Source organism: Salvelinus namaycush, chromosome 20, assembly GCF_016432855.1.
Source record: "Salvelinus namaycush isolate Seneca chromosome 20, SaNama_1.0, whole genome shotgun sequence".
In the NCBI taxonomy this organism is placed as follows: domain Eukaryota; kingdom Metazoa; phylum Chordata; class Actinopteri; order Salmoniformes; family Salmonidae; genus Salvelinus; species Salvelinus namaycush.
In genome coordinates, this window is record NC_052326.1 from 45,531,822 (window position 1) to 45,543,017 (window position 11,196).

At 38.4% G+C, this 11,196-nt stretch overlaps 1 protein-coding gene across 2 annotated transcripts in view; it reads left to right on the top strand.

The window, feature by feature from the left end:
• The window catches only part of LOC120065408 (vitamin D3 receptor B-like), a 98,291-nt gene extending 93,576 nt beyond the window's left edge, over window positions 1-4,715 (top strand). For both annotated transcript variants that reach the window (XM_039016396.1, XM_039016398.1), the window contains exon 11: window positions 2,821-4,715. In XM_039016396.1, the coding sequence (XP_038872324.1) occupies window positions 2,821-2,844 (24 nt within the window). In that variant the 3' untranslated portion in view covers window positions 2,845-4,715. The remainder of the gene's footprint in view (window positions 1-2,820) is intronic.
• The last annotated feature ends 6,481 nt before the right edge of the window (window positions 4,716-11,196 follow it).

Below are 11,196 nucleotides of genomic sequence, written 5' to 3' on the forward strand. Positions count from 1 at the left end.
GACGCTCTTATCCAGAGCGACTTACAAATTGGAAAGTTCATACATATTCATCCTGGTCCCCCCGTGGGGAATGAACCCACAACCCTGGCGTTGCAAGCGCCATGCTCTACCAACTGAGCCACACGGGACCATTTACCACAGAATGGATTAAATCGTTCTTTCCCCTCATCAATTTACACACAATACCCCATAATGACAAAGCAAAAACAGGTTTTTAGAAATGTTAACAAATTTCTTAAAAATAAATCACTGAAATATAACATTTACATAAGTATTCAGACCCTTTACTCAGTACTTTGTTGGAGCACCTTTGGCAGCGATTACAGTCTTGTGTCTTCTTGGGCATAACGCTACAAACTTGGCACACATGTATTTGGGAAGTTTCTCCCATTCTTCTCTGCAGATCCTCTCAAGCTCTGTCAGGTTGGATGAGGAGCGTTGTTTTCAGGTTTTTCCAGAGATGTTCGATCGGGTTCAAGTCTGGGCTCTGGCTGGGCCACTCAAGGACATTCAGAGACTAATCCCAAAGCCACTCCTGCGTTGTCTTGGCTGTGTGCTTAGGTTCGTTGTCCTGTTGGAAGGTGAACCTTCGCCCCAGTCTGAGGTTCTGAATGCTCTGGAGCAGGTTTTCATCAAGGATCTCTGTAATTTGCTCCATTCATCTTTGCCTCGATCCTGACTTGTCTCTCAGTCTCTGCCGCTGAAAAACATCCCCAGAGCATAATGCTGCCACACCCATGCGTCACCGTAGGGATGTTGCCAGGTTTCTTTCAGACGTCACGCTTGGCATTCAGGCCAAAGAGGTCAATCTTGGTTTCATCAGACCAGAGAAACTTGTTTCTCATGGTCTGAGAGTCTTTAGGTGCCTTTTGCTAAACTCCAAGCATGCTGTCATGTGCCTTTTACTGAGGAGTGGCTTCCGTCTGGCCACTCTACCATAAAGGCCTGATTGGTGGAGTGCTGCAGAGATAGTTGTCCCATCTCCACAGAGGAACTCTAGAGCTCTATCAGAGTGACCATCGGGTTCTTGGTCACCTCCCTGACCAAGGCCCTTCTCCCCCGATTGCTCAGTTTAGCCGGGCGGCCAGCTCTAGGAAGAGTCTTTGTGGTTCCAAACTTCTTCAATTTAAGAATGTTGGAGGCCACTGTGTTCTTAGGGACCTTCAATGCTGCAGACATTTTTTGGTACCCTTCTCCAGATCTGTGCCTCAACACAATCCTGTCTCGGAGCTCTACGGACAATTCCTTCGATCTCACAGCTTGGTTTTTGCTCTTACATACACTGTCAACTGTGGGACCTTATATAGACGGGTATGTGCCTGTCCAAATCATGTCCAATCAATTGAATTTACCACATGTGGACTCCAAACAAGTTGTAGAAACATCTCAAGTATGATCAATGGGAACAGGATGCACCTGAGCTCAATTTCGTTCCTTATAACAAAGGGTTTGAATATTTATGTGAATAAGGTATGTCTGTTTGTTATTTTTAATACATTTGCACACATTTTTAAAAACCTGTTTTCACTTTGTCATTATGGTGTGTTGTGTGTAGATTGCTGAGGATTTTATTTAATGAATTTTAGAATAAGGCTGTAATGTAACAAAATGTAGACAAAGTCAAGGGGTCTAAATACTTTCCCTAAGGCACTGTATGTATAAGACTTGGTTATCATGTAAGTGTCACAGGCCAGGATGTTATCACAAATCTCCCCTTAGAGAAGTACAGGGTAAGGAGAGGTCTCTCTCTCTCAGGTCTGGTTTTGCACAGTTATAGCTGCTCAATTTTCAGTCAAATGTAGTGGATTTTCCTAAACGCTTTATGAAGAAAAGGCCTAATTTGGCTTCATGAATTACAGTCAATTGATTTCAACTCCAGACATTTCAAAAGCTGTTCAATAGCATTAATTATGAGTTGAAGAACGAAAGCAAAATCAGAATTTTATTTAATCCATTTTATGTCATTAGTCTTGGTGAAGCATTTTTTCTTTTCATTCATCGGTTTAGAACGTCTACAATTTTGTGACATTTTGATCGAACTCCAAACTGGAACATAGGAACCATTTAATGAAATGAAATTCAACTAGAACTTGGATCATTTTGAATTTTTACAGTTGGCTATGTCTTTTCCTTACTTGTTTATTCATCTATATCAAACGGGGCGAATACCTAGAATACAGGGTGTGGTGCACTAGCATCAGTTAGCATAACGGTCAAATTATTTGTTTTAGAGTGTGTTCTTTAATAAAGGTTGTACAAAGCAATTACAAATCCAGTTTGAGAAATGAATTGAAATGTAACTCACAAAAAAAGAATATGAATTGTTTTGATCGAGTGAGATTTGCCTTTCAATACATTTTCAGAATGTGAAAGGGATCGATATACTGTACAGTACCGTTGATATTCACGTGTAGGTTTTTTTTTTTCAAACATTAAAAGGAGTGTCCACAATGGATGTACACAACAATTATCTACCTCTTTTAGCTACAGATTATGCTTTAGCATTAAAGGAGTGTCCTCTGTTTTTACTTTTGTAATATGTGTTGGTATTTATTGCTGTCTAATGAATCAATGATTACCTCAAAGATGTCTCATCATGCAGACTGGGAGACTATACAGCTAATGAAGTCATTGGTATTTTTTTTTGTACAATATTTTTTTACTAAAAACATTGCCTTTTTTTAAAGTAACGAACAAACACCCACCAGAGGTTGTGTTTTAATTGTGCCTGCATTCTGACCAATGGGGGTCCAGGCTGGGTTCTGGTCGACCGGGGTTGTGTTTCATTCTAATACGTGGTTTCCTCCCTTTTTCTCTTAGTTCACTCGCGTTTCGCCCATCTGATACAACTGGGTAGTTGTATGTAAGGAATACCTCCACCTGGTTTCCGCCATATTCAGCTTACAGTGAACAAGGACAGAAGGGAGGGAGCAACTTCCTGGAATGAAACGCAGCGAGAGACTTAATTGTGACCTCTGTATAGAGGGGTCATGAGTCGTATGGTTTCGGTCGGAGAGTTGGTGTGTCTGCTCCTCTTGGTACAGTTGGCATGGTCTTTGCCCTTACTAGATGTTTCTCACTCTATCCCCTATCAATCTCTCTTCTTTTCCTCTATCAGCTACTAAGTTTTCTCCACTCATATCCCCCAACCCACCTTTTTAGAGTAAACTCTTCTCTATAGATCTTCTTATTTTCAGGAAAGGGCAGAAGTTCTGACAGGACAAAGATCAGTATCCATTTAATGCTGCTTTTATCAAGAGCATCACAGATTGATCAGTGTGTTGTTATTCTTACTAAAATTGGCACGGTTGGGTATCGCCCAGCAGATATATGCTAACCAGGAGGTGAGGCCACAGTGTCTGTCATGTTATGTAGTTTTTTAAAGCCAAGTAGTTTAGGTTGGTATAAAGCTATAGGAAGCTGGTTCTAGAAAAGCACACATGGGCAACTTCCTATTTGAACAATGTAGACTTGAGGAGGTGGATGTCCATTTATTGCCTTTGATTGAACCACTTTAATCTATCAATGAGGCGGCAAGTATTGTGTAATATTAATCACCAGCTACTCCACTTTCCAACATGAAGGCACTTTTCTTTTCTTTTTTTTACCAGATATTCTAAGTCTTTGAGCATACTCCCTCTGGTGAACTGGATGTGCACCATTTGGTTGACATTGCTCAGTAAGTACCAATTCAAGATGTTGAGTAACTGCTACTAATATCTTTGAATACGGTTTTTGAATACTTTTTGACAATGCTTCCTACCATTTTTCCAACTAACTGTCTCGATTTTGACAGTTTGTATTCAAACGGAACTTTAAAAAAAAAAGTGTCCAGCAAAAGCAGTCAGATTGATAATCAGTTGTCGTGCTAGCTATTGGAGGTATGTAGACCTCGCTAGACATCAAATCGATATAAACTAATGCAAATAAGAGTACCTTAAAGTGACCTGCATGCACAAATAATTCCTTTTTCACAATGAAAATGGGGGAATTGGCTCCCATGTACTCCTCACGCTACACTTTGGAGTACAAGGCAGGGAGTGAAAGGAGTTCAGATTAGCTAGCTTTGTATTAGCTATAGATATTGACAGCCAGCAGACACTGTGGTCCCTCGGAGCCTGAGTTGAGTGCCTATATGAACCTTCTAACGACTGGAGAGTGTTTTGCAAAGCAGAATTAGAAAGTTAGCAAACTAGCTTTTCCAAGTATCTTTTCCAAGTATCGTAAAACAACTCAAATTTGTTCTTGATTCTCGAGACAGCTAATTTCAAAGATTGGTCAATAGTACTTCCTTACCTATTATTCTAGCAGCTAACTGCGATTCTACTTTACCGATCTTTGTGGGCAAGAAAATCAAGTTTAAGAAGAATTGTTAAGCTAAAATGTTAGATTGTTAAATGAATAATCCTGTTTTTAACACACTGCACCACTTCACATGGAAAGCCAGAAACAACAGAAGCACTTAAGACATTGTTTGTAACACAATGCATACATTTGGATGAATATGCTCTACATGAATGCCTGTCCATTTCAGCATTATATGGCTGCAATTATCAAAGTAATTCATCTAATTTCTTGCAATGTATATTTTTTGTTTTCATTTAAAATGTTTTTTTTCTTTCTATTACAACAGACATTATAAATGGGTGTTTATGTAATGTTATTTTTGTCAGATGTTTTGTAAATCAAATAATAAACAACTGTGTAGTGTTGTGTGTTTGATGTTTACTGTATTTTTGATGGATTTAATATAAATTAAAGAGCCATGTTTAATTGTTTCAACACTTGGACAGTGCTACATGAGTGAATAGTCTGGTCAGTACAACTAAGTACAATTACAGTAGAAACAGATAACTATCTACTGAATGGATGGTATTGAAACATGATTTGTCAAACACAAAAAAGTTCTATAAAATAGTATGAAACAACAGATCTCATGTGGTGAAATACTATACAAGCAGTGTACCAAACTATTGTGGTGGCAACTTTATCCAGTGTTTTAGTGATATCACACCAATGTGGGGAACTCCTATTTAATAGTCTACATACACATTTCAGTTGAGAACCATACTGTAAAGTATTATTGGAATAGATTAAATGTGTGTTTGATTTAGCAAAGCTTAATGGGGAAGTCTGAAGGAAGACTGCAAGGTGGCAGAATTACTGTACAGACTACTTATCTGAATACTTAAATAATACATCTGACTTTTTTTAAATTGCTACATCCATTTTTGGACTTCTAAATTAGTTATATATACCCATTGATTATTGAAGAATATTACTTATAAATTCCTCATACGCTTAGTTCAACTGTCGTGCCCAGTCAAAACCCAGAATATAAGCTTACTCCAATCTTTGAAAACAAAGTAAATGCAAACCAACACTGTATAGCCTCAAAACATGGTTCAACTATAATTTGTATATCATGGATGGTCAGTCCTGACATCCACAGCTCTGCCAATGAATTTGAGAGTGGTTACATTTATCCAGGCCCATCCCTCAGCTTTTTACCAAAAAAGAGGTTGGGTGGCACTTTGTTATTGTTTCAACTGCAGATTGGCCCTTTAAAGCTTTGGTGAGAGTTAATGTCACTTGCAAACATTTCTGTGTTCAAAACTACCTCAATTGCTGAGGTGTTTTCACTGTATCATTTCATCTATTGTCCAGCAGAGGGCAGTCCTACTGTTAACTGTTTAACTTTTTAATAAATCCATGACCCTTTTTCAGCTTTGAGTTCAACAGAGGAATAGGTGTGTATACTGTGTTAATAATGTGCCCAGTTAGCTATAATTTGGTGGTTAAACTAAAACACACTGGATGGCTCCCCTTTAAAAGCATTATACAAATTCCAGGGCTGTTCTGATTCTAAGGTGCTTCCATTCAGTCTGCATAAGGCCCCTTGTGGGTCTATAGGTGTAGGCCTAGATAGCTCATACTGTCTGTAGGCCTATAGGTGTAGGCCTAGATAGCTCATACTGTCTGTAGGCCTATAGGTGTAGGCCTAGATAGCTCATACTGTCTGTAGGCCTATAGGTCTAGGCCTAGATAGATCGTACTGTCTGTACGCCAAGATAGCTCGTACTGTCTGTAGGCCTATGCTCAGAAACACACTGTACAAAAGCCCAGTGGGTATGAATGCTTCGCTAGGAAAATACAGTTTTAAGATGATGCCTCGCCTAGAAGATGGTCGCCTCATCCAACCCTTATAGAGGTATAACGGTTCACCCTCCACCAAACCGCACATACTCGGCCTTATCAGTGCACAAACAAGTGCCACCCCTTTATTAAAACACTGACAATTAACCGACACAACGCTGACTGGATGCTCGGATAAACTTGTATTTTTCCTCCTGCTGTATATGCAACCGCTCTCTCCATTCCTAGAGAAAGGTGGATGTTGTGTGTATGAAGGGAGGGCTAGTGACCTGAAATCTCTTCTCAACGTACTTGGAACATACTCGCTGAAATCACACAGCAGTATGCAAGGCGAAACTGAAAACCCACAAGGGGCCTTATGCAGACTGAATGGAAGCACCTTAGAATCAGAACAGCCCTGGAATTTGTATAATGCTTTTAAAGGGGAGCCATCCAGTGTGTTTTAGTTTAACCACCAAATTATAGCTAAGTGGGCACATTATTAACACAGTATACACACCTATAGTAGACATTTTAACTACTCACTGCTTGGAGCTATAGTAGACATTTTAACTACTCACTGCTCAGAGCTATAGTAGACATTTTAACTACTCACTGCTTGGAGCTATAGTAGACATTTTAACTATTCACTGCTTGGAGCTATAGTAGACATTTTAACTATTCACTGCTTGGAGCTATATTAGACATTTTAACTACTCACTGCTCAGAGCTATAGTAGACATTTTAACTACTCACTGCTTGGAGCTATAGTAGACATTTTAACTACTCACTGCTCAGAGCTATAGTAGACATTTTAACTACTCACTGCTTGGAGCTATAGTAGACATTTTAACTACTCACTGCTCAGAGCTATAGTAGACATTTTAACTACTCACTGCTCGGAGCTATAGTAGACATTTTAACTACTCACTGCTCAGAGCTATAGTAGACATTTTAACTACTCACTGCTTGGAGCTATAGTAGACATTTTAACTACTCACTGCTTGGAGCTATAGTAGACATTTTAACTACTCACTGCTCAGAGCTATAGTAGACATTTTAACTACTCACTGCTCAGAGCTATAGTAGACATTTTAACTACTCACTGCTTGGAGCTATAGTAGACATTTTAACTACTCACTGCTTGGAGCTATAGTAGACATTTTAACTATTCACTGCTCAGAGCTATAATAGACATTTTAACTACTCACTGCTCAGAGCTATAGTAGACATTTTAACTACTCACTGCTTGAAGCTATAGTAGACATTTTAACTATTCACTGCTCGGAGCTATAGTAGACATTTTAACTACTCACTGCTCAGAGCTATAGTAGACATTTTAACTACTCACTGCTTGGAGCTATAGTAGACATTTTAACTACTCACTGCTTGGAGCTATAGTAGACATTTTAACTACTCACTGCTCAGAGCTATAGTAGACATTTTAACTACTCACTGCTTGAAGCTATAGTAGACATTTTAACTACTCACTGCTCAGAGCTATAGTAGACATTTTAACTGCTCAGAGCTATAGTAGACATTTTAACTACTCACTGCTCAGAGCTATAGTAGACATTTTAACTACTCACTGCTTGGAGCTATATTAGACATTTTAACTACTCACTGCTTGGAGCTATAGTAGACCTTTTAACTACTCACTGCTTGGAGCTAGAGTAGACATTTTAACTATTCACTGCTTGGAGCTATAGTAGACATTTTAACTACTCACTGCTTGGAGCTATAGTAGACATTTTAACTACTCACTGCTTGGAGCTATAGTAGACATTTTAACTACTCACTGCTCAGAGCTATAGTAGACCTTTTAACTACTCACTGCTTGGAGCTATAGTAGACATTTTAACTACTCACTGCTCAGAGCTATAGTAGACATTTTAACTATTCACTGCTCAGAGCTATAGTAGACCTTTTAACTACTCACTGCTTGGAGCTATAGTAGACATTTTAACTACTCACTGCTTGGAGCTATAGTAGACATTTTAACTACTCACTGCTTGGAGCTAGAGTAGACATTTTAACTATTCACTGCTTGGAGCTATAGTAGACATTTTAACTACTCACTGCTCAGAGCTATAGTAGACATTTTAACTACTCGCTGCTCGGAGCTATAGTAGACATTTTAACTACTCGCTGCTCAGAGCTATAGTAGACATTTTAACTACTCACTGCTCAGAGCTATAGTAGACATTTTAACTACTCGCTGCTCGGAGCTATAGTAGACATTTTAACTACTCGCTGCTCAGAGCTATAGTAGACATTTTAACTACTCGCTGCTCAGAGCTATAGTAGACATTTTAACTACTCGCTGCTCGGAGCTATAGTAGACATTTTAACTACTCGCTGCTCAGAGCTATAGTAGACATTTTAACTACTCACTGCTCAGAGCTATAGTAGACATTTTAACTACTCACTGCTTGGAGCTATAGTAGACATTTTAACTACTCACTGCTCAGAGCTATAGTAGACATTTTAACTACTCACTGCTCAGAGCTATAGTAGACATTTTAACTACTCACTGCTCAGAGCTATAGTAGACATTTTAACTACTCACTGCTCAGAGCTATAGTAGACATTTTAACTACTCACTGCTCAGAGCTATAGTAGACATTTTAACTATTCACTGCTCAGAGCTATAATAGACATTTTAACTACTCACTGCTCAGAGCTATAGTAGACATTTTAACTACTCACTGCTTGGAGCTATAGTAGACATTTTAACTACTCACTGCTTGGAGCTATAGTAGACATTTTAACTATTCACTGCTTGGAGCTATAGTAGACATTTTAACTACTCGCTGCTCGGAGCTATAGTAGACATTTTAACTACTCACTGCTCAGAGCTATAGTAGACATTTTAACTACTCACTGCTCAGAGCTATAGTAGACATTTTAACTACTCACTGCTCAGAGCTATAGTAGACATTTTAACTATTCACTGCTCAGAGCTATAATAGACATTTTAACTACTCACTGCTCAGAGCTATAGTAGACATTTTAACTACTCACTGCTTGGAGCTATAGTAGACATTTTAACTACTCACTGCTCAGAGCTATAGTAGACATTTTAACTATTCACTGCTTGGAGCTATAGTAGACATTTTAACTATTCACTGCTCAGAGCTATAGTAGACATTTTAACTACTCACTGCTCAGAGCTATAGTAGACATTTTAACTATTCACTGCTTGGAGCTATAGTAGACATTTTAACTACTCACTGCTCAGAGCTATAGTAGACATTTTAACTACTCACTGCTCAGAGCTATAGTAGACATTTTAACTATTCACTGCTTGGAGCTATAGTAGACATTTTAACTACTCACTGCTCAGAGCTATAGTAGACATTTTAACTACTCACTGCTCGGAGCTATAGTAGACATTTTAACTATTCACTGCTTGGAGCTATAGTAGACATTTTAACTACTCACTGCTCGGAGCTATAGTAGACATTTTAACTACTCACTGCTCAGAGCTATAGTAGACATTTTAACTATTCACTGCTCGGAGCTATAGTAGACATTTTAACTACTCACTGCTTGGAGCTATAGTAGACATTTTAACTACTCACTGCTTGAAGCTATAGTAGACATTTTAACTACTCACTGCTCAGAGCTATAGTAGACATTTTAACTACTCACTGCTTGGAGCTATAGTAGACATTTTAACTACTCACTGCTTGAAGCTATAGTAGACATTTTAACTACTCACTGCTCAGAGCTATAGTAGACATTTTAACTACTCACTGCTTGGAGCTATAGTAGACATTTTAACTACTCACTGCTCAGAGCTATAGTAGACATTTTAACTATTCACTGCTTGGAGCTATAGTAGACATTTTAACTACTCACTGCTTGGAGCTATAGTAGACATTTTAACTACTCACTGCTTGGAGCTATAGTAGACATTTTAACTACTCACTGCTCAGAGCTATAGTAGACATTTTAACTACTCACTGCTCAGAGCTATAGTAGACATTTTAACTACTCACTGCTCAGAGCTATAGTAGACATTTTAACTACTCACTGCTCAGAGCTATAGTAGACATTTTAACTATTCACTGCTTGGAGCTATAGTAGACATTTTAACTATTCACTGCTTGGAGCTATAGTAGACATTTTAACTACTCACTGCTTGGAGCTATAGTAGACATTTTAACTACTCACTGCTTGGAGCTATATTAGACATTTTAACTATTCACTGCTTGGAGCTATAGTAGACATTTTAACTACTCACTGCTCAGAGCTATAGTAGACATTTTAACTACTCGCTGCTCGGAGCTATAGTAGACATTTTAACTACTCACTGCTCAGAGCTATAGTAGACATTTTAACTACTCACTGCTCAGAGCTATAGTAGACATTTTAACTACTCACTGCTCAGAGCTATAGTAGACATTTTAACTACTCACTGCTCAGAGCTATAGTAGACATTTTAACTATTCACTGCTTGGAGCTATAGTAGACATTTTAACTACTCACTGCTCAGAGCTATAGTAGACATTTTAACTACTCACTGCTTGGAGCTATAGTAGACATTTTAACTACTCACTGCTCAGAGCTATAGTAGACATTTTAACTATTCACTGCTTGGAGCTATAGTAGACATTTTAACTACTCACTGCTCGGAGCTATAGTAGACATTTTAACTACTCACTGCTTGAAGCTATAGTAGACATTTTAACTACTCACTGCTCAGAGCTATAGTAGACATTTTAACTGCTCAGAGCTATAGTAGACATTTTAACTACTCACTGCTCAGAGCTATAGTAGACATTTTAACTACTCACTGCTTGGAGCTATAGTAGACATTTTAACTACTCACTGCTTGGAGCTATAGTAGACATTTTAACTACTCACTGCTCAGAGCTATAGTAGACATTTTAACTACTCACTGCTTGGAGCTATAGTAGACATTTTAACTACTCACTGCTTGGAGCTATAGTAGACATTTTAACTACTCACTGCTTGGAGCTATAGTAGACCTTTTAACTACTCACTGCTTGGAGCTAGAGTAGACATTTTAACTATTCACTGCTTGGAGCTATA